Here is a 27553-nt window from a genome sequence, read left to right on the forward strand (position 1 = left end):
TTTGCCGTCGGTAGCGGACGGCAAAGAGCCTGCTTTGCCTCTTTTTTCTGTTTTTTCTTATATCCAACAATTTTCACAGCAAATAGATGATACATATATATTTTTCACATGGCAAGTTCACAGCAAACATATGAGATATCCAACATATATAATTTCATCGAACATGCATAGTTCCATCAACCATATATAGCAAGTTCCACATACACGCATCCAACCATACATATTACAATAGTGTCATCCAACCATACATGCATAGTTCTCGATACAAAAGAAACACAAAAGTAACATAGTTCATCCAAACAAGCACTCCATCTATGCAAGCTTCCGTGAAGTGAATGAAATCTGCAAAATGGGAAATAAGAAAGTTAGAAGAAGAAGATTAGAAGAAGAAGTAGTAGTATATGACATTAATGAGCTAACTTAGGTAAAAATGACATTTATGAGCTAACTTAGGTAAAATGGATCATTTTGGAGCCAACTTAGCTAAAATGGGTCATTTTGGAGCTAACTTAGGTAAGATGGATCATTTTGGAGCTCACTTAGGTCAAAAGGATCATTTTGGAGCTAACCTAGGTAAGATGGGTTATTTTGGAGCTCACTTAGGTAAAATGGGTCATTTTAGAGCTAACTTAGCTAAAATGGATCATTTTGGAGCCCAATTATGTAAAATGGATCATTTTGGAGCTAACTTAGGTAAAATGGACATTTAGAGCTAACTTAGGCAAATGGATCATTTTGGAGCTAACTTAGCTAAAATGGGTCATTTTGGAGCTAACTTAGGTAAGATGGATAATTTTGGAGCTCACTTAGGTAAGATGGATCATTTTGGAGCTCACTTAGGTAAAATGGATCATTTTGGAGCTAAGTAAGCTTATTATGTCATTTTGGAGGAAAATAAGCTAAGTATATGACATTTATGAGGTTACCAAGGTTGTTATGCCATTTTTGACCTAAGTAAGATAATTATGCCGTTTTTGACATAAGTATATGTCATTATTGAGCAAACCTAGTTAACTAAGAATATTAGAGCTAACTTAGGTAATTTTGGAGGAAACAAAGCTAAGTATAGATCGTTTTAGAGCTACCTTAGGTAAAATGGATCATTTTGGAGCTCAGTAAGCTTATTAAGTCATTTTGGAGGAAAACAAGCTAACTCTAGGTCATTATGGTAAGCATATTGGAGCAAATAAAGCTAAGTCTAGGTCATTATGCATTTGTTAAGCAAAACACTAGAGAAACTTACCGTGATCACGAAGGTGAAGGACCGGGGTGGCTCGTGCCGGTAGCTGGAGAAGGATCGTCCGATGCTTGTCTAGAGTTATGCTGCACCAAAGATCATTTGCAATGTCTCGTTAGCATGATGACACTCAAATATCAAGACTAGAAAGTAATGTCCATTCAAATTAAACTCACCGTGGTCCCAGGAGTAATCTCTGGCATCGGCGGAGGGGTTTGACCGGCCTTCTCGCACACAGTCTGCACATTTGGTTTTGATGAAAATTACGTGAATGATTTGACTAATCTGCAGAAGAAACTTACCACAAGGAGCTCGTACATTTCCCTGTTCTGCATGTCATTTCGTGCCCTCTCCTCCTCCAACATCTTTGTCGTCCTCTCCTCCAACTCCGTCCTCTCCTCCAACTCCCACTGCTTCTCCGCCGCCTCCGCCAGAAGTTTCTTGGTTCTATCTCTCTCACTATGAATAGCAGCCTGCAACACCACTCCTCGTTAGCATTGTAATCATTTATGGTAGCGCACGCAATGTAATGGAGGAAAGATAGCTGAGTACGTATAACTAACCTTGACGATGAGCTCGACTGGCCGTTGACGAGGCCTTATCTCAGGAGCGGAGCTCGACTGGCGCGCCTTGATCTCCGGGAGAGTGAGAGGACAACAGATAAGTCCATCTCCAATGGCTATCGAGCCATGGGACCTCCCGCCACCAGCTACCATCACCAGCTCTGGATCAATGGGACCCTGGCTCGGGTTAAAGTCCTCCCCTTTCCTCGCCTTCCCCTCATCTCTATACCTCACGAGCTTGTTGTGGGTGGAGATGTTGGTGAAGTTCTTTGGATCATCGAGGTCAGACGCAGAGAATGCCTTGACCTTCTTGTAGGAGGCAGTATGGGCCTTGGCATAGAGGTCGTACACCTCTGGCACCTCTGCCTTATTATGTCGCGCCTAAAAGAGAGAAAAAAAGTAAATTAGTAATTAAAGGGCTCAAGCTAGCATGATGAATGAATTGCATGAATCATGAAGCAAACCACATACCCAGTTCCGCCCAAACTGATATAAGTTGGAGCTTCCTTGATGGTGTGGCACACCTTCCATTTGGGCACGTTTGTCCTTGGCCTCATTGTGGAGGGCTAGCCATTCGTGTGAGCACCAATCATCGACTAACACCTCCCAACAATCTATTTGATCCGCACACCATCTTGGAGGCACCTAAGTTAGCAAATAGAAACTTGAGCGCTACGGCTATGAATCAAATCAAGGAAGTAAGTACAAGGCCTTAAGAATAGGTAATTATCGTCATGTCCTGCTCCTTCTTCAGGAACATTTCACGGCACGCCGCCTTGGCCTTCTTGATACCACGCGAGGCATAGAAGTCTCGAACAGCCTGCACCCGAGCCTCGTGCCGTAAGTTTTTTAGTAGGCGCTTGCACACGTAGTCGATAACCTCTATCGCGGCCTCCTCGTATCCCTTCTCACACCTGTAGAATGTCTGCAATCAAACGAGACAATATTGATTAGTATAATAACTAGTTAGTTGAAGATTTTTAATTGTGTAAAGGATAAATTACCCAGAACTTTCTGATCACCATGTCTGCCCTCGTGTGGCACAAGACACCGTCGATATACTCGTCCGACGGGGCCGGGGCAGCCAAGTAGTGCTCCCAGCTCAATCCAACCTCTGGAAGCCGACCCTCACAGGGCAACGTGACAAACCCCGGGAAGTTTTGCCGGCAAAGCACACCAAGGACGGAGTTGGGCCTTCGGACATCCGGAGCCTGGTCCCAACCCCTACAGTATGACAAGGCCAACACATTAGATATTTGAAGAAACGTGAAGGCAAAAGGTACAAAAAGAGTAAATGCACTTACCTCTCCCCATCAGGGATAATCAACCACCTCTGCTCGGGGGTCGCCGGTACGGACGGGAGCCGTGTACAACCACGCTGGTAGATGGTGCCCCCTTGATCCACCTCGTCCTCACCATCAGTCGGCTCCCCGCCACCAGCAGCATGGCCACTCGGCCCCTCGGGCTGATCCGGCCAGGTACCCCATCCAGCCGTGTGCTGGTCCGGGGTCTCGCGCTCCCAACTCCCGTGTGCCGAACTGTCGTGGGTCGAAGGCCCGTCGAACCGAGGCTCGTGCACCGGAGTCCGCGTAGCCTCCTCCTTGGACGGGTCCACCCCAGCAGTCACGTGCTCGGGTGAAACAGCTGGGGGTGGCAGCGAGGAAGGCCCACAAGCCTGCCTACGTCCTCTCCTGCAGCCACGTCCTGCTCTACCTTCTCTCTTCTTCCCTCCCTTACCTCGTCCCCCGGTGGGCACCGACGCCGACGAAGAAGGGCCCGGTGGTGACGACATACTGTCCAACAACGCTCGGTGGAGAGGTACGGGTGGAATGGAACCCCTCCCACCACGCGCCGATGAAGAAGGGGCCTCGAAGCGCTCCGGACCCGCGCCCACCATCTTTCAACACCTGCCATGACAAAGATGAAATTGACATCGGGCAAGTAACATACTGTCCAACAAACGAAATTAGTACAACATAAAAAAATACCGACATGAATAATAATATGTATATAACTTAAGTGTATCATCATCATGTACAACATAAAAAAATTGAATACCTGACGAGAACTACTAATAATCTGGATCACTATCATTAATAAATGCATAATCATCATCATCACTATCATCAATGACGTGCTCATCGGGTTCAGCGGCATCAACATGTGAAAGGCCACCTTTATGCAATCGGTCAAGCATTGACAGTTCATCCGCAGCAGTAACCTCTTCTTGTTCCGGCACTTCTTGTTCCTGCTCTGGGGTGAAGTCGGATTCACTGTCGCTGTCTACTTCAATGTTCTTGGGTGAAGTATAGCGGTTCTTGAAATGTTTTTTGGAAACACGTGTTTCTTGGAAGAATTCTCCTTCATATGTGTCTGGGTTAATGTGAGGTTCATAATCCTCTTCCTTTGGGGGAGATAGTCTAGCACGTGGCGGCACTTCATAAACGACATCCCAACCATTCAGATTTGGATCAGTTTGGCAGGCCCACGGTAGATAGAATACTTGGGTCGCCTGTTGAGCCGTAATATAGACATCGGGAACATCTAAATGGGTGCTTTGTTTGATTTCAACTAGCCCTATATGTTCATGAGTCCTTCTAGTCTCCTTCGGCTGAAACTAATAACATCTGAAGACTACGACATTTGGTGGGTTTTCACCATAGAATAGAAGTTCATAAATTGCTTCAACTCTCCCATAATACTCGGTATCTTCTTCGCTGATAGCAGATATACAACAATTTGTGGACTTTCGGTCGGCCATAGATAGCTCTTTGCCATAGGTACGAAAGCGATACCCGTTGATGTCGTATTTGTCAAATGAACGGACCTTATAGTCAAAACCATTAGCGACTTGTCTCAATTCGGCGTCCATTAGATTAAGGAAGCACGCCCCCCCCCCCCCCCAATCTTGCCTTAGTCGGGAGATGCAAAATCAAGTGTTGCATTGGATTAAAGAAGCTCGGCGGAAAGATCTTTTCTAACTTGCAGATCAACTCTAGCGCCAACTGTTCCATTTCTTCTAGGAGGCCAGGCGATAGTTCTTTCGCACAAACTGAAGGAAATATGCCCTAGAGGCAATAATAAAGTTATTATTTATTTCCTTAATTCATGATAAATTTTTATTATTCATGCTATAATTGTATTAACCGAAAACATAATACATGTGTGAATACATAGACAAACAGAGTGTCCCTAGTATGCCTCAACTTGACTACCTCGTTTATCAAAGATGGTTATGTTTCCTAGCCATAGACATGTGTTGTCATTTGATGAACGGGATCACATCATTAGGAGAATGATGTGATGGACTAGACCCATCTGTTAGCATAGCATTATGATCGTTATTGTTTTATTGCTACTGCTTTCTTCATGACTTGTACATGTTCCTCAGACTATGAGATTATGCAACTCCCGAATATCCGGAGGAACACTTTGTGTGCTATCAAACGTCACAACGTAACTGGGTGATTATAAAGATGCTCTACAGGTGTTTCCGAAGGTGTTTGTTGGGTTGGCATCTATCGAGATTAGGATTTGCCACTCCGTGTTTCGGAGAGGTATCTCTGGGTCCTCTCGGTGATACTCATCACTCCAAGCCTTGCAAGCAATGTGACTAATGAGTTAGTTGTGGAATGAAGTATTACGGAACGAGTAAAGAGACTTGCCGGTAACGAGATTGAACTAGGTATAAGGATACCGACGATCAGATCTCGGGCAAGTAACATACCGATGACAAAGAGAAAAACGTATGTTGTTATGCGGTTTGACCGATAAAGATCTTCATAGAATATGTGGGAGCCAATATGAGCATCTAGGTTCTGCTATTGGTTATTGACCGAAGAATTGTCTCGGTCATGTCTACATAGTTCTCGAACCCGTAGGGTCCGCACACTTAACGTTTGATGACGATTTGTATTAAAGAGTTATGTGATTTGATGACCGAAGATAGTTCAGAGTCCCAGATGAGATCGGGGACATGACGAGGAGTCTCAAAATGGTCGAGATGTAAAGATCGATATATTGGACGACTATATTCAGACATCAGAAAGGTTCCGAGTGATTCGGGTATTTTTGGAGTACCGGAGGGTTACGGGAATTCGTATTGGGCCTTAATGTGCCATACGGGAAAGGAGAGAAAGGCCTCAAAGGGTGGCCGCACCCCTCCCCATGGACTGGTCCGAATTGGACTAGGGAGGGGGGGTGCCCCCTTCCTTCCTTCTCCTTCTCCCTTCCCTTTTTCCTATTCCATGTGGGAGGTGGAATCCTACTAGGACTAGGGAGTCCTAGTAGGACTCCACACTTGGGCGCGCACTATGAGGGCCGGCCTCCTCCTCCCTCCATCCTTTATATACGTGGCCAGGGGGCAACCCATAGACACACAAGTTGATTCCCTTAGCCGTGTGCGGTGCCCCTCTCCGCAGTTACACACCTCGGTCATATCGTCGTAGTGCTTAGGCGAAGCCCTGCGCCGGTAACTTCATCATCACTGTCGCCACGCCGTCGTGCTGAGGATCCCTTGGCCTCAACTGGATCAAGAGTACGAGGGTCGTCATCGAGCTGAACGTCTGCTGAACACGGAGGTGCCGTACGTTTGGTGCTGAGATCGGTTGGATCGTGAAGACGTACGACTACATCAACCGCGTTGTCATAACGCTTCCGCTAATGGTCTATGAGGGTACGTGGACAACACTCTTCCCGCTCGTTGCTATGCATCACCATTATAGATCTTGCGTGTCCGTAGGAATTTTTTTGAAATTACTGCGTTCCCCAACAGTGGCATCCGAGCCAGGTCTATGCGTAGATGTTATATGCACAAGTAGAACACAAAGGAGTTGTGGGCGTGGTTGTATACTTATTTCTTGCCATTACTAGTTGTTACTTGGTTCCGCGGTATTGTGAGATGAAGCGGCCGAACCGACATTACGCGTACGCTTATGCAAGACTAGTTTCACCGCTGCGAGCACTCGTTGCTTAAAGGTGACCGACGGGTGTCTATCTCTCTCACTTTAGTTGGACCGGTTTCAATGAAGAGGGTTCTTTTCGAAATATCAAAAAGCAATCACTACACCACGTTGTGGTTTTGCATAAGTAAGAATCAGTTCTTCTAAACCCGTAGCAGCCACGTAAAACTTGCAACAAAAAAGTAGAGGACGTCTAACTTGTTTTTGCAGGGTATGCTTGTGATGTGATATGGTCAAGACGTGTAGAGGATATGGTCAATACGTTGTTGTATGAGATGATCATGTTTTGTAAAGTTATCGGAAACTGGCAGGAGCCTTATGGTTGTTGCTTTATTGTATGAAATGCAATCGCCATGTAATTGCTTTACTTTATCACTAAGCGGTAGCGATAGTCGTGGAAGCAAAATTGGTGGGACGACAACGACGCTACGATGAAGATCAAGGTGTCGCGCCGGTGACGATGGAGATCATGACGATGCTTAGGTGATGGAGATCATGAGCACAAGATGATGATGGCCATATCATGTCACATATTTTGATTGCATGTGATGTTTATCCTTTTATGCATCTTATTTTGCTTAGTTATGACGGTAGCATTATAAGATGATCTCTCACTAAATTTCAAGGTATAAGTGTTCTCCCTGAGTACGCACCATTAGTACAGTTCGTCGTGCCCAGACACCACGTGATGATCGGGTGTGATAAGCTCTACGTTCACATACAACGGGTGCAAGCCAGTTTTGCACACGCAGAAATACTCGAGGTTAAACTTGACGAGCCTAGCATATGCAGATATGGCCTCGGAACACTGAGACCGAAAGGTCGAGCGTGAATCATATCGTAGATATGATCAACATAGAGATGTTCACCATTGATACTACTCCATCTCACGTGATGATCGGACATGGTTTAGTTGATTTGCATCACGTGATCATTTAGATGACTAGAGAGATGTCTATCTAAGTGGGAGTTCTTTAGTAATATGATTAATTGAACTTTAATTTATCATGAACTTAGTCTTGATAGTATTCGCATATCTATGTTGTAGATCAATAACTCGCGATGTAGCTCCCCGTTTATTTTTTATATGTTCCTAGAGTAAATTATGTTGAAAGATGTTAGTAGCAATTATGCGGACTTGGTCCGCGATCTGAGGATTATCCTCATTGCTGCACAGAATAATTATGTCCTTGATGCACCGCTAGGTGACAGAACTATTGCAGGAGCAGATGCAAACGTTATGAACATTTGGCGAAGCTCGATATGATGACTACTTGATAGTTTAGTGCACCATGCTTTACGGCTTCGAACCGGGACCTCAAAAATGTTTTGAACGCCACGAAACATATGAGATGTTCCAAGAGTTGAAATTGGTATTTCATACTCATGCCCATGTCGAGAGGTATGAGACCTCTGACAGTACTTTGCCTACAAGATGGAGGAGAATAGCTCAACTAGTGAGCATGTGCTCAGATTGTCTGGGTACTACAATCGCTTGAATCAAGTGGGAGTTAAACTTCCAGATAAGATAGTGATTGACAAACTTCTCTAGTCACTATCACCAAGTTACTAGAACTTCGTGATGAACAATAATATGCAAGGGATGACGAAAACGATTCCCGAGCTCTTCGTGATGCTGAAATCGACAAAGGTAGAAATCAAGAAAGAGCATCAATTGTTGATGGTTAACAAGACCACTAGTTTCAAGAAAAGGGCAAAGGGATAGAAAGGGAACTTCAAGAGGAACGGCAAGCAAGTTTCTGCTCAAGTGAAGAAGCCCAAAGCTAGACCTAAGCCTGAAACTGAGTGCTTCTACTGCAAAGGGAATAATCACTGGAAGTGGAACTACCCCAAATAAGTGGCGGATAAGAAGGATGGCAAAAGTGAACAAAGGTATATTTGATATACAGATTATTGATGTGTATTTTACTAGTGCTCATAAGCAACCCCTCGACATTTGATACCGGTTCAGTTGCTATGATTAGTAACTTGAAACAGGAGTTGCAGAATTATAGAGACTAGTTAAGGGCAAAGTGACGATGTGTGTTGGAAGTGTTTCCAAGACTGATATGATCACCATCGCACACTCCCTCTTTGGGATTAGTGTTGAGCCTAAATAAATGTTATTTGGTGTTTGCGTTGAGCATGAATATGATTAGATCATGTTTATTGCAATACGATTATTCATTTAAGTTACAGAATAACTGTTATTCTATTTACATGAATAAAACCTTCAATGGTCATACACCCAATGTGAATGGTTCATTGAATCTCGATCGTGTGATACACATATTCATAATATTGATGCCAAAAGATGCAAAGTTGATAATGATAGTGCAACATATTTGTAGCATTGTCGTTTAGGTCATATTGGTGTAAAGCGCATGAAGAAACTCCATGCTGATGGACTTTTGGAATCACTTGATTATGAATCATTTGATGCTTGCGAACCAAGCCTCATGGGTAAGATGACTAGAACGCCGTTCTCCAGAACAATGGAGCGAGCTACTGACTTATTGGAAATAATACATACTGATGTATGCGGTTCAATGAGTGTTGAGGCTCGCGGCAGGTATCGTTATTTTCTGAACTTCACAGATGATTTGAGCAGATATGGGTATATCTACTTAATGAAACACAAGTCTGAAACATTTGAAAAGTTCAAAGAATTTTAGAGTGAAGAATCATCGCAACAAGAAAATAGAAGTTTCTACGATATGATCGCAGAGGTAAAATATTTGAGTTGCGAGTTTGGCCTTCAGTTAAAACAATGTGAAATAGTTTCACTAACTCATGCCACCTGGAACACCACGGCATAATGGTGTGTCCGAACGTCGTAAACATACTTTATTAGATATGGTGCGATCCATGATGTCTGTTACCGATTTACCACGGTCGTTTTGGGGTTATGCGTTAGAGACAGCTGCATTCACGTTAAATAGGGCACCATCTAAATCCGTTGAGATGACACCGTATGAATTGTAGTTTGGCAAGAAACCTAAGCTGCCGTTTCTTAATGTTTGGGACTACGATGCTTATGTGAAAAAAATTCAACCTGATAAGCTCGAACCCAAATCGGAGAAGTGTGTCTTCATAGGATACCCAAATGAAACTGTTGGGTACACCTTCTATCACAGATCCGAAGGCAAGATTTTCATTGCTAAGAATGGATCCTTTCTAGAGAAGGAGTTTTTCTCGAAAGAAGTGAATGGGAGGAAAGTAGAACTTGATGAGGTAATTGTACCTTCTCCCGAATTGGAAACTAGTTCATCACAGAAATCAGTTCGAGTGATGCCTACACCAATTAGTGAGGAAGTTAATGATGATGATCATGAAGCTTCAAATCAGGTTACTGCCGAACCTCATAGGTCAACCAGAGTACGGTCCGCACCAGGGTGGTACGGTAATCCAGTTCTAGAAGTCATGTTACTAGACCATGACGAACCTACGAACTATGAGGAAGCGATGATGAGCCTAGATTCCGCAAAATGGCTTGAAGCCTTGAAATCTGAGATGGGATCCATGTATGAGAACAAAGTATGGACTTTGGTTGACTTGCTCGATGATCGGCAGGCCATAGAGAATAAATGGATCTTCAAGAGGAAGACTGACGCTTATGGTAATGTTACTATCTACAAAGCTCGACTTGTTGCGAAAGGTTTTCGACAAGTTCAAGGAGTTGACTACGATGAGACCTTCTCACCCGCAGCGATGCTTAAGTCTGTCCGAATCATGTTAGCAATTGCTGCATTTTATGATTATGAAATTTGGCAAATGGATGTCAAAACTACATTCCTGAATTATTGCCGTCCGCCCTCTTTGCCGTCCGCCGCAGACGGCAAAGAGCCTTTGCCGTCCGCCGCCAGGAAGCAGACGGCAAAGCAGCTGTTTACCGTAGCCTTCTTTGCCGGAGCTTTTTGCCGTCCGCGGCTGACGGCAAAGGTCTTTGCCGTCCACCTGTCGAGCCTTTGCCGTCCGCCGTGGCAGACGGCAAAGTAGCTGTTTCCTGTAGTGAGAGTTGTATATGATGCAACCGGAAGGTTTTGTCGATCCAAAAGATGCTAACAAAGTGTGCAAGCTCCAGCGATCCATTTATGGACTGGTGCAAGCATCTCGGAGTTCGAATATACGCTTTGATGAGTTGATCAAAGCATATGGTTTTATACAGACTTTTGGAGAAGCCTGTATTTACAAGAAAGTGAGTGGGAGCTCTGTAGCATTTCTAATATTATTTGTGGATGACATATTTTTGATTGGAAATGATATAGAATTTTTGGATGGCATAAAAGGATACTTGAATAAATGTTTTTCTATGAAAGACCTCGGTGAAGCTACTTACATATTAGGCATCAAGATCTATCGAGATAGATCAAGATGCTTAATTGGACTTTCACAAAGCACATACCTTGAAAAAGTTTTGAAGAAGTTCAAAATGGACCAGTCAAAGAAAGGGTTCTTGCCTGTGTTACAAGGTGTGAAGTTGAGTCAGACTCAATGCCCGACCACTGCAGAAGATATAGAGAAAATGAAAGTCATTCCCTATGCTTCAGCCATAGGTTCTATAAAGTATGCCATGGTGTATACCAGACCTATTGTGTACCTCACCATAAGTTTGGCAAAAGAGTACAATAGTGATCTAGGAGTAGATCACTGGACAGCGGTCAAAGTTATCCTTAGTTACCTAAGAGGACTAAGGAAATATTTCTCGGTTATGGAGGTGATAAAGAGTTCCTCGTAAAGAGTTACGTCGATGCAAGCTTTGACATTGATCTAGATGACTCTAAGTCTCAATGTAGATGCATATTGAAAGTGGGGGAAATTAACTAGAGTAGCTCCGTGCAGAGCATTGTAGACATAGAAATTTGCAAAATACTTACGGATCTGAATGTGGCAGACCCGTAGACTAAAATTTCTCTCACAAGCAAAACATGATCACACCTTATTACTCGTGGGTGTTAATCACATAAAGCGATGTGAACTAGATTATTGACTCTAGTAAATCCTTTGGGTGTTGGTCACATGGCGATGTGAACTATGGGTGTTAATCACATAAAGATGTGAACTATTCGTGTTAAATCACATTGCGATGTGATCTAGATTATTGACTCTAGTGCAAGTGGGAGACTGAAGGAAATATGCCCTAGAGGCAATAATAAAGTTATTATTTATTTCCTTAATTCATGATAAATGTTTATTATTCATGCTATAATTGTATTAACCGGAAACATAATACATGTGTGAATACATAGACAAACAGAGTGTCCCTAGTATACCTCTACTTGACTAGCTCGTTTATCAAAGATGGTTATGTTTCCTAGCCATGGACATGTGTTGTCATTTGATGAACGGGATCACATCATTAGGAGAATGATGTGATGGACAGTTACACACCTCGGTCGTATCGTCATAGTGCTTAGGCGAAGACCTACGCCGGTAACTTCATCATCACTGTCGCCACGTCGTCGTGCTGACGAAACTCTCCCTCGGCCTCAACTGGATCAAGAGTACGAGGGACGCCATCGAGCTGAACGTGTGCTGAACACGGAGGTGCCATACGTTCAGTGCTGAGATCGGTCGGATCATGAAGACGTACGACTACATCAACCGCGTTGTCATAACGCTTCCGCTAACGGTCTACGAGGGTACATGGACAACACTCTTCCCGCTCGTTGCTATGCATCACCATTATAGATCTTGCGTGTCCGTAGGAAACTTTTTGAAATTACTGCGTTCCCCAACACAAACAACACGGAAGAAATAGCTCAGCTCTACCAGTACTAGCCATTCATCCTCAGGGATGAAGCCACGCAACATCACCGGCATTATCCGCTCAATCCAGATGTGCCAAACATGACTTTTGAGACCAAATATTTTCAATTTTTCAAGACTCGCTGCCCTCTTTAGATTCGCTGCATACCCATCGGGGAACATCAACTGCATTTTCACCCACAAGATAATTTCCCTCATAGCTATCCTTCCAAGATTGAACCATGCCTTTGGCTTCGTCCAGTTCTTTTTTCCTTTTGGTTCTTGCATGTTTTGTAACGGTCTATCACATAGCTCCTCTTGATCGACTCTAGCCTTAGTATTATCCTTTGACTTCCGCTCTATGCCGAACAATGTTCCAAAATTGGCCTCGGCGATATTCTTTTCAGTGTGCAGATCCCACAAGCATGTCTTGTGAGTCCAGGCATGTTCCTTATTATACCCCTTGAAATACCCTGGACGCTCTGGATCTGGCTCGAGAGCGTTTAACTGATCCAGGGTCTGTTGGCCTGTCAACGCAGGTGGTGCAGAGTTTTTGACAACTCTACCTTTGATGAAGTTCTTCTTGTCTTTCTTGAACTTATGGCGAGGATGCAGAGACTGTCTATGGAAGTCGAAGCAAGAATACTTGCGCCCTGCTTGCAGCCAACGAAACTCAAGAGACCCCTTGCATGTGGGGCACGGGAACCTTCCATGCACACACCAGCCAACAAATAGCGCATACGCCAGCAAGTCATGCGTCGAGTACATGTACCAGACATGCATTATGAAGTTCTTTTTGCTAAAGGCGTCGTATGTCTTGAACCCATTATCCCAAGCTTCTTGCAATTCGTCCTTAAGCGGCTGCATGTACACATTCATATTCTTCCTCAGATAGTTGGGCCCTGGAATTATCAACGTCAGGAAAATGTTCTTTCTTTGCATAATCTGTCCGGGGGGCGAGATTCAGTGGAATGAAAAATACAGGCCAACAACTGTATTGGGTTGCCGTCATACCAAACACATTAAACCCATCCGTGCTTACGCAGATTCGAGGATGCCTTGGATCTGCCTCTTTATCCCCATGTAATTCATCAAACTTCTTCCACGCAACAGCATCCGATGTGTGTACAATCATCAGATTCCCATCTGCATCTAGTTTGGTTATTTTTCCCGTTTTGTGCCATGTCATCTGTCTGGCCGTCTCTTCGACCATGAAAAGACGTTGAAGTCTTGGTATGATTGGCATATACCGAAGAACATTAACAGGGTCTGTGTCTTCTCACCCATACCGTTGTCTACCACAACATACCTGGAAGACTTGCAAATGGGACAATAGTTCAAGTCCGCATAGTCAAGCCTAAATAAGGCACATCCTTTTTCACACGCATGTATCTTCTCATAGGGCATCTTAAGTGCACGGAGGATTTTTTCCGACTGGTATAGGTTTGCAGGCATTACATGGCCTTTGGGTAGAAAGCGTCCAAATACCGTCATCATTGCGTCGTAGCATTCTCTGCCCAAGTTGAATTAAGCCTTCAGAGCCATTACATGTGATATGGCATCCAACTGACAAAGCTCAGTGTGCTCGTGGAGCGGACGTTTTGAAGACTCCAACATTTCATTGAAGGCCTTTGCAGATTCATCCATCTCCTTGTCCGAATCCCGAGCATCATCAAAGTCTTCCACCATGTTTTCCATCCGAGTACCATGCTCGTCGGTGCGACGACGAACCACCTTAGCTCTGTCACGTTGGGCAGACTCACCATGAAATGTCCACACCGTATAACCGGGCGTAAAACCACTCTTCTGTAGGTGTTTGCCCATTTCATCCTCTGTCCTCTTTTCCAAATTGTCGCACCGGACACAGGGGCACCACGTTTTCCTCTGGCCATTTGCAAATGCGGCTTTCACAAACACCTTGGTTTTCGTGAACCATTCAGTGCTCTATTTGTTCTGACTAGTGTGACTAGTGTACATCCAAGCATGATCACTCATCTTGACTTTCAGAGCTACTGGACACACAACAAATATATATATATATAAATATATATATATAATTCACCATGTATATATTCATCAGTTAATCTAGTTTGTCAATTTAATTATGTCCATGCAACCGACACTCTAATAGGTAAAGATAGGTCCTAATCCCACCCGAGTATGTGTAGATTGGGTTCATTTTCCCATGCTATGCTCCGGATCTGACGCAAAATTTCAGCAGCACCTCCCTGCTGTTCTCCTGATACACGTCTCTACAATAAACATAGAGGATGTGTACCCGGAGAACAACAGGGAGGCACTGACGAAATTTATGTGTCGGATCCGGAGAAAAGCATATGGGAAAATGAACCCAATCTACACATACTCGGGCTGTCCATGGATTGCGTTGGACAATTGGAAAAATCATGGTTATAAATATGCAAATGCATGCATATTTATAACTATAACCCTTCGAACGGGAGACACATATTGGTTACGCATACAGATGATTGAAGACACATATAGCTCACAAGTTTCATCGGCACGAACACCGGAACAGAGCAAATAATTAAGGGGGGAGGAGGACATGTCATTTGTGCTCACCCACGAACGAAGGGCCAGAGCTCGTCGAATGCACGGGGAGGGTGTCGAACACCACACCTCGCAGCGACGAAACAACTGCACATTTAAATCCACCCGATCAACACAATTATATATGATGTTTTTCATAACAAAATTGAAAAATATATGACCTAACTCATAATTCACAAATATATGACCCCAACGGCCTCTGAAAGGCCGAACACCACCTTTTCGGGACGTGTCGGGGGTCGGGGTGTCATGGGTGTCGTGTCGGGGTCGGGGTGCGGTGTCGGGGTGTTGTTTCGGGGCCGGGGTGTCGGGGTCGGGGTGTCAGGGTGTGGTGTCGGGGTCGGGGTGTCGGGGTCAGGGAGTCAGGGCTTGGTGCGGCTGTTGTCGTAGCTTAAGATGCGGACGTGCCCGAGCTGCTGAAGGTCATCAGCGCGGGCGAACTGCTTCCATCCTTTATTCGCGCACGAATGGAAGTAGTTCACCCACGCTCATGACCTTTAGCTCGAGGACGTCTTCGTCTTAAGCTACGACACCAGTCGGTCAGCACTCGGACCGGAAGATCCTCGACCATCGACCGCTAGACACTCGACCGCTCGCCCCTCGACCCCTCGGCGACCGGTAATCCTCGACCCTCTACCCCGACCCTCGACCCCTTGGCGACCGCCGATCCTTGACCCATTTCTGTCGGCGCCGAGGCACCCCTAACCTCGACCCGGTTCTGTCGGCGCCGACGCACCCATAACCTCTTCTTCTTCTTCTCCTTCTTCTTCTTCTTCTTCCTCCTCCTCCTCCTCTTCTTCTTCTTCTTCTTCTTCTTCTTCCTCCTCCTCCTCCTCCTCTTCTTCTTCCTCGTCCTCCTCGTCCTCCTCCTCTTCTTCTTCTTCTTCTTCTTCTTCTTCTTCTTCTTCTTCTTCTTCTTCTTCTTCTTCTTCTTCTTCTTCTTCTTCTTCTTCTTCTTCTTCTTCTTCCTCTTCCTCTTCCTCTTCTTCTTCTTCTTCTTCTTCTTCTTCTTCTTCTTCTTCTTCTTCTTCTTCTTCTTCTTCTTCTTCTTCTTCTTCTTCTTCTTCTTCTTCTTCTTCTTCTTCTTCTTCTTCTTCTTCTTCTTCTTCTTCTTCTTCTTCTTCTTCTTCTTCTTCTTCTTCGTCTTCTTCTTCTTCTTCTTCTTCTTCTTCTTCTTCTTCTTCTTCTTCTTATTCCTCTTCTTTCTTCTTAACTAAACCTAAACTAAACTAAATATAAACCTAAACCTAAAAAATGGAAAAAACCTAAACTAAACCTAAACTAAACTAAATATAAACCTAAACCTAAAAAACAAAAAAAACCTAACTTAAACCTAAACTACACTTCTTCTTCCTCCTCCTCTTCTTCTTCCTCTTCTTCTTCCTCTTCTTCCTCTTCTTCTTCTTCTTCTTCTTCTTCTTCTTATTCCTCTTCTTTCTTCTTAACTAAACCTAAACTAAACTAAATATAAACCTAAACCTAAAAAATGGAAAAAACCTAAACTAAACCTAAACTAAACTCAATCTAAACCTAAACCTAAAAAACAAAAAAAACCTAAATTAAACCTAAACTACACTTCTTCTTCCTCCTCCTCTTCTTCTTCCTCTTCTTCTTCCTCTTCTTCCTCTTCTTCTTCTTCTTCTTCTTCTTTGTCTTCTTCTTCTTCTTCTTCTTATTTTCTTTTGCTCCATCTTTCTTCTTTCTTCTTAACTGAACCTAAACTAAACTAAATATAAACCTATACCTAAAAAATAAAAAAACCTAAACTAAACCTAAACTAAATTAAATCTAAACCTAAACCTAAAAAAACAAAAAAACCAAAATTAAACCTAAACTACACGAACTAAACCAAACTATTTAAAAACAGAAAAATTGAAAAAAAGAGAGGGGGAGGGGGCTCATCGGAGTGCGGGAGGTGGAGGAGGCCGACGCTGGCGGGGCGTCTGGATGGGCGGAGCGGCGGGCCAGGGCTGCCTGCAGGAGCGGCTGGAGGGCCGGAGAGGTGGTGGCAGCGGGCGGCGAGCCGGGGCGGCGTGTGTTCAGGGGCGGGGGGCGGGGTGCGGTTGGGGGCGGCGGTGGGGTGCGGGGCGGTGGGGTGGGTGTCGGCGGAGCGTAGCTGATGTCGGTTGGGCTCGGGTGCGGGGGTAAGGGAGAGAGCTAGAGAACAGAAAGAGAGGAGGTGGGGGCAACGACCGTTACATAATCAATTCTTTGCCGTCTGCGGGCGGACAACAAAGACTCTTTGCCATCCGCTGGCAGACGGTAAAGAGATGGGGCTAGTGGGCCGTTAGGTTTTAAGCCTCCACTCGACCCCACCCACCTCTTTGCCGTCCGCTTGCGGACGACAAAGAATTGGCTGATGGCGAATAGGATCTTTGTCGTCTGCTAGCGGACGGCAAAGACCAGGAGGACGGCAAATATGATCTTTGCCATCAGCCAGTTCTTTGCCGTCTGTGTTTTGGAAGCGGAATGCAAAGAACTTCTTTGCCATCAGCTAGCAGACGGCAAAGAACTAGCTGATGGCAAATTCTCTGATTCCAGTAGTGTATGTATCTGTAACCTTCCTCCATGGCTGTGCATGAAGCGGAAGTTCATTATGATGCGAGTTCTCATCCAAGGCCCTAAGCAAGCTTGCAACGACATTAATGTGTACCTAAGTCCATTAGTTGAAGAACTTTTACAGCTGTGGAATGGAAACGGTGTATGTGTGTGGGATGAGCACAAATAGCAGGAATTTGACCTACATGCGTTGTTGTTTGTAACCATCAATGATTGGCCTGCTCTCAGTAACCTTTCAGGACAGACAAACAAGAGATACCACACATGCACGCACTGTTTAGATGACACCGAAAGTTTATACCTGGACAAATGCAGGAAGAATGTGTACCTGGGGCATCATCGATTTCTTCTGACCAACCATCAATGTCGAAAGAAAGGCAAGCATTTCAAAGGCGAGCCAGATCACCGGAAGAAGGCCATCGTCCGTACGGGTGATCACATACTTGCTATGGTCAATGATTTACAAGTAATCTTTGGAAAGGTCCCTGGCGGACTATCTGTTCTGAATGATGCCGAGGGACGCGCACCCATGTGGAAGAAGAAATCTATATTTTGGGACCTACCCTACTAGAAAGACCTAGAGGTCCGCTCTTCAATCGATGTGATGCACGTGATGAAGAATCTTTGCGTGAACCTGCTAGGCTTCTTGGGCGGGTATGGGAAGACAAAATATACACCGGAGGCACGGGAGGACTAGCAATGAGTGCACGAAAAAGACGGCATGCCTCCAAAGCAGTATGAAGGTCCTGCCAGCTACGCTCTTACCAAAGAAGAGAAGGAAATCTTCTTTGAATGCCTGCTCAGTATGAAGGTCTCATCTGGCTTCTCGTCGAATATAAAGGGAATAATAAATATGCTAGAGAAAAATTTCCAAAACCTGAAGTCTCATGGCTGCCACGTGATTATGAAGCAACTACTTCTGGTTGCATTGAGGGGGCTTCTACTAGAAAACGTTCGATTAGCCATTGTGAAGCTATGTTCATTCCTAAATGCAATCTCTCAGAAGGTGATCGATCCAGAAATCCTACCAAGGTTAAGGAGTGATGTGGCGCAATGCCTTGTTAGTTTCGAGCTGTTGTTCCCACCATCCTTCTTCAATATCATGACGCACGTCCTAGTTCATCTAATCGATGAGATTGTCGTTCTGGGCCCTGTATTCCTACACAATATGTTCCCCTTTGAGAGATTCATGGGAGTCCTAAAGAAATATGTCCATAACCGCGCTAGGCCCGAAGGAAGCATCTCCATGGACCATCAAATAGAGGATGTCATTGGGTTTTGTGTTGACTTCCTTCCTGGCCTTAAGAAAATTGGTCTCCCTAAATCGCGGTATGAGGGGAGAGTGACTAGAAAAGGAAAGCTAGGAGGGGACTCAATAATATGTAGGGACGGGCATTCTTGGTCTCAAGCACACTACACAGTTCTACAGAATTCTACCTTGGTGACCCCGTATGTCGATGAACACAAGAACATTCTGCGCTCCAAACACCCCGAGCAGTGTGACGACTGGATCACATGTGAACACATCAGCACTTTCGGTAGTTGGTTGCAAACACGTCTCAGGGATGACAACACTGTTTCTGATGACCTGTACTCGTTGGCCAGGGGACCATCTTCGACTGTATTGACTTACAAAGGGTACGAGATAAATGGGAATACATTGTACACGATCGCCCAAGATCAACAGAGCACCAACCAAAACAGCAGTGTCTGCTTTGATGCAGCAACCAAGAGGGGAAAGGACACATATTATGGTTACATAGTGGACATATGGGAACTTGACTATGGACAAGATTTTAAGGTCCCTTTGATTCGGTGCAAATGGGTCAATCTGTCAGGAAGCGGGGTACAGGTAGACCCACAGTACGGAATGACAAAAGTGGATCTGAACAATCTTGCGTACATAGATGAACCATTCGTCCTAGCCAATGATGTGGCGCCGGTTTTCTATGTGAAGGACATGTCTACCAAACCGAGAAAAAGAAAAGATAAGGAAGCGAATACATCATACGATGAGCCAAAGCGCCACATAGTTCTTTCAGGAAAAAGAGACATCGTGGGATTGGAGGGCAAGACAGACATGTCTGAAGATTATGAAAAGTTTCATGAAATTCCTCCGTTGAAAGTCAAGGCTCACCCCAAGCACCCTGTTAAACGATGAAGATTATCCATGGTTACGGTGCAACAAACAAAGGACACAAGCGAAGAAAAAGTGAAGACTTTCTCTCCACAACTATTATGATGATTCCTTTGATCTAGAATATCACTGAAGTTACATGTGAAGAAATGAAATGCCTTTTGTAACAGATGATTTTCCGTACGAAACCCTGATACTTCGAAAGAGATTGTCCGTTTTGTACACGAAGTGCATCCAGTTTTTGCCGTAACCCTCTCAACTTTTTAGCACATGCTATGTGGGTGAAATGATGATACCGTGCCAACTTTCAACCTTTTCAGAGTTCATTTGTAGTGCTTTTCAATTTCAGGGTCATTTAGCTTTAAAAAATCAGTAAATGCATGAAAATACCAAATGAAGTCAAAAAGGGTTGAAAATTGATGATGTGGCTTTGAATGGTGCATTTTGAACACACAAAAAGTCTGGAGTTCAAATAAGTTCAAAAAAATGAAATCCCTTTGTAACAAATGAGTTTTCGTCCGAAACCCTGATACTTCGAAAGAGATTGTCCATTTTGTACACGAAGTGCATCCAATTTTTCACATGCAGGATTTTCCACATGCAGCAACGTGGGAAGATGGGAAGTAGAGCTAGGACGGAGGAAGTTGTACCGAGGGTCATCGGGATGTAACTAGGAGGGCGCCGACGACCGGGATCTGCCCATACTGCGGCAACGAGCAATTGGCGAAGGCCCTACCGCGCCGGAGCTTGGTCAGAGAGAACGGCGGGTACCGCAGATCGGGACGTGCTGCCTCAACGCCGTCGAACAGAGAAACGATGCACATCCTCCCTTTCCGCCAGTGGACGGGATGCGGCCGGATCAGTGAACAACGGTGAGAGAGAGAGGCCACCGCTGTCGCGGGATTTCCGCGTCCACCTATGGGACCGGGCGGCCCCTTGCTGGTTCGGCAGGGGAGGTCGCGTTGCACAAAGAGCATGCCAGCGCGCGGCTACACGTCAGAGATCACACACCAGCAATTTAGCCAGGTTCGGGCTGCCGTGAGGCGTAAAACCCTACTCCTGCTTTAGTGGATTGATTGTGGGAAGATTGTTTTGGAGGGTAGCGCACTTGCCCGGCAGGGGCGGCAGTGGCTACCTATCTGTGGGTATGTCTTCGGCCGTTCCTATCAACTGACCAAACCTCCAAAACTCCCTCTACGGTTGCCTCGGGCCTCCTTTTATAGACTAAGGGGTCACCACAGTGCCAAAATAGTCATTACCCACTGATATGATAGTAAACAGTGCTATCATACCTAACTCTGTGGGCTGACAGGGTGCATTAAATGCAACACTTAGTGTCACATCACTAGTCGCCTGGCGGGCTATCTTGCCAGCTCTGCACTTGCTCTCTTGACACGTCGCAGGACGAGTGTCACCTGTGGGTCCTTCCTATAGAAAGGGGTTGACATGTGGCAAACGCTTGCCACTTAGTCATCTTGCGGCTTGACACCGCACTGATTAGCGACATGGGTCGCACTTGCGTGGTTGGCGGGGCGGCTCTGCCCCCCGTGAGCCCCGACAGGGCCTACCGGGGAGTCTCGACTGCTTGCTTCTGGTGGTGGCCTTGCCCCTTGCCGGGCTCGCCTGACCAGCAAGGGAGGCCTTCCTCTTGTCGATATCTTGTCTCTCTGGCTTGATCTTGGTTCGTCTTAGCTGCATGCTGGTTCTTCAAATCTCTTGGTCTCTCGATCCCCAACTTGAGCTGGGGCTTCAATCTTGATCTTGTGCCTGTGCACAGTCTGGGCAACAGGCCCAGGGTCTGTTGTACCGACATAAGCCCCCGGGCCTGCCCCGATCGCGCTGCTGAGCGTCGTCGGGGTAGGACCTAATAAGTGCACCGGCAGGGCTGCTGAAGGGTTTGGCCCCTTGGGTTCTTTCATTGCTGCTTCATTAGTCTTGATTGCGGGTCAGTTTCCGAAATTCCCGCGCGTGGTGTAAAGCCAATAGTGGTGGGTCGCTCCAGCAATGGCCCATGAATGACTTTAACGCACGGGGTGGAAACAGCCAAATTACTCTTCCCACCACGCGCCCTTATCCTTACCCACGTATGCTGCATGCATTGCGTGGGGTAGGTAATAGAGGCGTGTGGTGCGGGGGAGCGTCATGGCGAGGGCCCCCCTGTCTTGACTTCGTGGAGGAGGATGGTGGTTGCCTGTTGATGGTGCTGTCGCGCCCTCCGCCCGACCTATAAAAAGGTAGGGTTGGAGGAGGGCGGAGTCACCCATCTTCGCACTCTTCTTCTTCTTCCTCTGTTTTCTGCTGGTAGTTCTTGATGGCGAAGGGGGAGGCCTGGGGCCAGCCCCCGGGCTCCTGTTGAAGGCCGTTGCTGCCTCATATAGGCGCTGATACTTGGGGAGTGAGCCTGGTCTTTGGCCTGATAAATCACTTGGGATCTTCAAGGTTCGGCCGGGAGGCAGGGCTGGAGATTGTTGATAATCCCAGGACCATCTCTCCCGGGGCTCTTGGAGCTGGTGTCTATGCGAGGTGTGTCTTGCTGTCCGCCAAGGTGGGGTGCAGTGCGCCTCGCCCTCCCTGGCTGCTCCGGCTGGTTGTCCTTTCTCTGCTGGAGGCGCCAGACCGGAGTCCCGATGTTTATCGGGAGCAACGGTAGTGAGGAGGAAGCGAGGGAAGACGAAGATGGCGGGCGGCAAGGGGCCATTTCAGAGTACGAGGGCGTGGATGCCCCTGTCTCCGACCGGTGACCCGCCGCCTCGTCTTTCCGCTCCTTCATCCCTCCCCGGCATCGTCATCTCCGGCCTCTCTGGGTGATGACCGGGGAGGGACGTCCTCTTGCCGCCTTCTCCCCGCCTCCAGCAGTCTTCGGGCTGAGCTTTGGTGGGTGATTCCATAAGCGCTCAAGCTGGGGCTTCTTGCTGGACGTTGTCCTATCCCCGTACTCCCATTTTGCCACCTCGCCACTGGGGTGGGCTTCTTGTATTCTCCTCTCCCCCTTGTCTCAAAATCCTGGAGAGGAGGAGCAGAGAAAGGAAAAAAGGGTTACGGAGCACTTATCTTTTTTCAATCTTAAACTTGTCACCAAGCCCTCCAAAAACGTCAGCACCAATGTCTGCCCTCCGGTTTCTTCCTCCTTGCTGGGAGCGGCACCGTCCTGTTCCTGGGGAGGTGCCGAATCCCAGCCGTGCCCGCCTCCGGCTCCTTCGACCTCTTCCTGTAGGAGATGGACAAGGGCAGAGGCGTAACATGGCACTTATATTTTTTAATATTAAATCTGTAGGCAATTGCCAAACTTTAATTCAAATAATGTAATCCCTCATGTCCGTGTTTGTGTTCTGTAAGGCTTGTACTTGTATTAGCATATGAATGAAAAAGATGAACCTTGCCGGGAACTCGTGCACGTGTATGTCCATGCCGGGGTAATGTCCCCCTTAATGTAAATAAACGAGTTTGTTCCGGCAGGCTATCCTGTCGGCACCCACTTTGTCTGCCGGAAAGCTACATCTGCTGGGGAACAGACAGAGGGGCCAGCCCCCCGCTAACTCCTTCTTATCAAAGGTTGCTACGACCACCACGACCGAAGCAGCGTTCAAGTCGAAGATAGGAGCACCTAATCCTTAAAAGAGAAGCGAGGTTTTCTTATGCTAAGTATAGCTTTACAGAACACTAGTGGACCGGAGGTAGAACTTATCTGTTTGGCTTGCCGGGGATCACAACGCTCATCTCTTCTGCTGCAGCGGACGCCAGGTAAAAACCTGCATTCTGGTAGCAGATGAAGATGATGCAGTATGAAATCCCACCCCAATGATTATGCTATGATTTATGAAATGCTAGAGCAAATCATAAAAACATAATCATAAAAGGTCAAGGATACGCTCGAGCATGCATGTGATCTTCTTGTGGGGGATCCCCTCTTTCAGCGCTTCTTTATTTATCTTGCATGGGGTCATCGCCCCGGCTTGTACAGGGGGTTACATGCAACATCGGCAAGGCCATGTACAATGGGTGGTTGCCGGGCAGTACCCGGCAGCCTCTGCACCTTACGGGTAGAACATACGGAGATGCTCAATATTCCATGAGTTTTGCAACTGAGAGCCATCTCCGGTCTCCAAACGGACTGCGCCAGGTCTGGTGACTCGAACTACCCGGTAAGGGTCATCCCACTTCGGTGATAATTTGTGTGTACCCTTGGCGGACTGAACGCTCCTAAGGACAAGGTCACCTTCCTCAAAGCACCAGGCACGAACCCCGCGGTTGTGATAGCGACGCAGGGCTTGCTAGTAGCGTGCAACACGCGTAGCGGCCTAGAGACGGTTCTCCTCGAGTAGCACAGCGTCGTCATGAAGGTGCTGAACTTGCGCTACTTTATCGTAGGCAAGCACCCGAGGCGACCCATAAATGAGTTCCGTGGGGATAACTGCTTCTGCCCCATAGACTAGGGAGAAGGGAGTCCTTTCGCTGGCTCGATTTGGTGTCGTTCTAAGGGAGCGGAGCACTGCCGGTAGCTCATCAATCCACCGCCTGCCGTGCTTCTGCAGCATATCAAAGGTTCTTGTTTTGAGTCCCCGCGGCACTTCAGCATTCGCCCTCTCAGCTTGTCCATTGCTCCGTGGATGTGCCACGGAAGCAAATGAGATCTTGCATCCGAGGGCATGAACATATTGCATGAAGGCGCGACTTGTGAATTGGGTGCTGTTGTCAGTGATGATCCTTGCCGGAACTCCAAAACGACACATCAATTCTTATAAGAACTTGATAGCTGACTGTGCAGTCACCTTTCTCACGGCAGTCACTTCCGGCCACTTTGTAAACTTGTCGATGGCAACGAACAAGAATTCAAAGCCCCCGATTGCTCGGGGGAAGGGGTGAGGATATCGAGCCCCCAGACTGAAAATGGCCATGATAGAGGGATTGTCTGAAGAGCTTGGGCAGGCAGGTGTGTTCTCTTGGAATGGAACTGGCAGGCTTCACATGTCATGACGAGCTCGACAACATCTTGGAGGGCTGTGGGCCAATAGAATCCTTGCCAGAATGCTTTCCCAACTAATGCCCTTCATCCAATGTGTGAGCCGCACATTCCTCTATGAATCTCAGCCGGCAGTTCCTTTCCTTCTTCCCGGAAGATACACTTCAATTTCACACTGTTGGGCATTCTTCTATACAGAGTGTCATAGACAAACTGATACATACTGGCCCTCCGGGCTACTCTTTCAGATTCATCTGGGTCATCGGGAAGTTCTCCAGTCTGGACGAAGTGGACAACGTGCCCTGCCCAGGTTGGAGCCTGTGGCTCGACAACGAGGACTAGCGGCACCTCCTCTACTGCAGGCGCACAAACCTCGTCCGCGAAGGCCATGGGCCCGGCAGGAGGGCGCGGTCCGACTATCATCGAGGAGTTGTTGCCGGCAGAGGCCCTGCCGGGAGCGGATGGCGCTACCGGGAGAGGCTTACCGGAGTCCAATTTTCTCCTTTCCCGTGCCATTGCTGCTGGGGATACTAAGGGTTGAGTGAGATGAAGAACAAAAGTCCCTGGTTCCACAGGAAGCTTCTGCGCAGCACACTTTGACAGGTGATCAGCTATGCTGTTTTCCGTACGGGGTATGGGCTCTGTTTGTAACCCATCAAAGTGTTCCCCCAATCTCCTCACTTCCTCGACGTATGCCTCCATCAATGGACTTTGATAATCCTTATTTACTTGTCTGACCACAAGCCGTGAATCTCCTCGAATAAGCAGCTTCTTGATTCCCAATTCTGCTGCGATCCTGAGCTCGGCAAGGAGCCCTTCATATTCAGCTGTATTGTTGGTGGCTTCTTCCAGGGCAAAGTGCATTTGGACGACGTACTTCATGTGCTCCCCGGAGGGGGCAACAAATAGCACGCCATCCCCTTCACCTTGTAGGGAAAAACCACCTTCAAAATACAAAATCCATTCTTTGGGTGATTCCTTGCCGGGGAGAGATGTCTCTGTTACTTCCTCATCAGGGGTTGGCGTCCATTCTGCAATAAACTCTGCCAGCGCCCTGCTCTGAATGGTTGATGTGCTCTCAAACTTCAAACCAAAGCTGGATAACTCTAAAGCCCACTCCACTATTCTGCCGGTGGCCTCAGGGTTTCGGTGTATCCTTTGCAACGGAAAACGAGTGACAACCATGATCTCATGGGCTTGGAAGTAGTGGCGCAGTTTCCTTGAGGCCATAATGAGACCAAAGATCAACTTTTGCACGCCAGAGTACCTCAATCTGGCCCCTTGTAACAAGGAGCCGACGAAGTACACTGGGTGTTGCACCACCTTCTTCCTTGCCGTGTCCTTGGGGTTGTTTTCGTTGTCGTGCTAACTGGTGCTCTGATCCTTTTCTAACTCTGTCGTAATCTGTCCACTTTCTGCTTCATCCACTTCTCGCTGTGCCACCAAGGCCGCACTGACCGCTTGGTTGGTTGCCACTAAGTACAGTAACAATGGCTCTTGGGGTTTAGGTGCAACCAAAGTAGGCACAGACGACAGGTAGGCTTTCAACTCCTCGATGACTGTCGGACCGCTTTCGGGGTCACTTCATAGGCCCTGCTCTCTTCAAAATTTTGAAGAACAGCAGGGCACGCTTGGCAGACTTGGAAATGAATCTGCTTAGCGCGGCAACACATCCAGTCAGGCGTCTCACATCCTTAACTGTCCTTGGTGCTTGGATCTACTTGATGGCTTTGATCTTGTTGGGGTTAGCTTCGATCCCCCGATGGAACAGGAAGAAATCAAGCAGCTTGCTAGAGGGGACACCAAACACACACTTTTCTGGATTAAGCTTCAAATTGATCTTGCGCAGATTAGCTAATGTCTCTTCCAAATCTTGGATAAGGGAGGCCTTATCCTTGGTTTTGACCACTATATCATCCATATAGGCTTCTATGTTTTTGTGTAACTATGGCTCAAAACTAATCTGAACTGCCCTTGCAAAAGTGGACCCGACACTCTTTAGTCTGAATGGCATGCGGACAAAGCTGTACGTACCACAGGGAGTGATGAATGACGTCTTCTCCTCATCCTCCTTGGACATGATGATTTGGTGGCACCTAGAACATGCGTCCAAGAAGGAGAGCAAATGACAGCCTGAGGTGGAATCCACAATCTGATCAATGCGCAACAAGGGAAATGGGTCTTTTGGGCAAGCCTTGTTGAGATCTGTGAAATCAATGCAAAGCCTCCACTTCCCATTAGCCTTCCGGACTACCACTGGATTTGCCAACCACGTGGGGTGCAACACTCCTCTAACCAAACCGGCTGCCTCAAGTTTCTTGATCTCTTCCATGATGAACTACTGCCTTTCGAAGGCCTGCTTCCGGACTTTCTGTTTGACGGGTCGGGCATGTGGGCAGACAGCAAGGTGGTGCTCGATTACCTCCCTGGGAATACCGGGGATGTCAGATGGTTGCCAGGCAAACACATTGACATTCGCCCGCGGGAAGGCAACAAGCGCGTTTTCCTATTTGTCATCAAGGGTAGCACTGATGGTGAAGGTACCATCTGTGCCCGCCAGCCCTGCCGAAACCTTCTTCACTTGGGGCGCAGAAACCTTAGATCTCTTGATGTTGGAACACTCCGGCACGTCGTCAACGGGTGTCGTGCACTCGGAGGGGGCACGCTTCCCGGACTCCATGCCGGAGGTCCTACAATCTTTCCTCTTTCCTTTGTTCTCCTTGGCGGGAACTGTCACTGTCACTGTCTCTGCTGCGACTGCATCCCGGTACATCTTGTCCACACAAATGACTGCATCCTTCTCATCTGATGGGATAG

The 27553-nt window shown here is 46.7% G+C and overlaps 1 protein-coding gene across 1 annotated transcript; it reads right to left on the reverse strand.

Annotated features, from left to right (window-relative positions):
• Nucleotides 1-1248: 1248 nt before the first annotated feature.
• Nucleotides 1249-25126, reverse strand: LOC141041405 (uncharacterized). The gene is made up of 7 exons (XM_073507552.1): nucleotides 24911-25126; nucleotides 2618-2725; nucleotides 2272-2445; nucleotides 1801-2181; nucleotides 1540-1710; nucleotides 1414-1476; nucleotides 1249-1323 (listed from the first exon to the last, which is right to left on the reverse strand). Exons 1-7 carry the CDS (start codon nucleotides 25124-25126, stop codon nucleotides 1249-1251), a joined length of 1188 nt encoding a protein of 395 aa, XP_073363653.1.
• Between the last annotated feature and the right edge of the window lie 2427 nt (nucleotides 25127-27553).

Source organism: Aegilops tauschii, chromosome 2 (genome assembly GCF_002575655.3).
Source record: "Aegilops tauschii subsp. strangulata cultivar AL8/78 chromosome 2, Aet v6.0, whole genome shotgun sequence".
Classification (NCBI taxonomy): Eukaryota; Viridiplantae; Streptophyta; class Magnoliopsida; order Poales; family Poaceae; genus Aegilops; species Aegilops tauschii.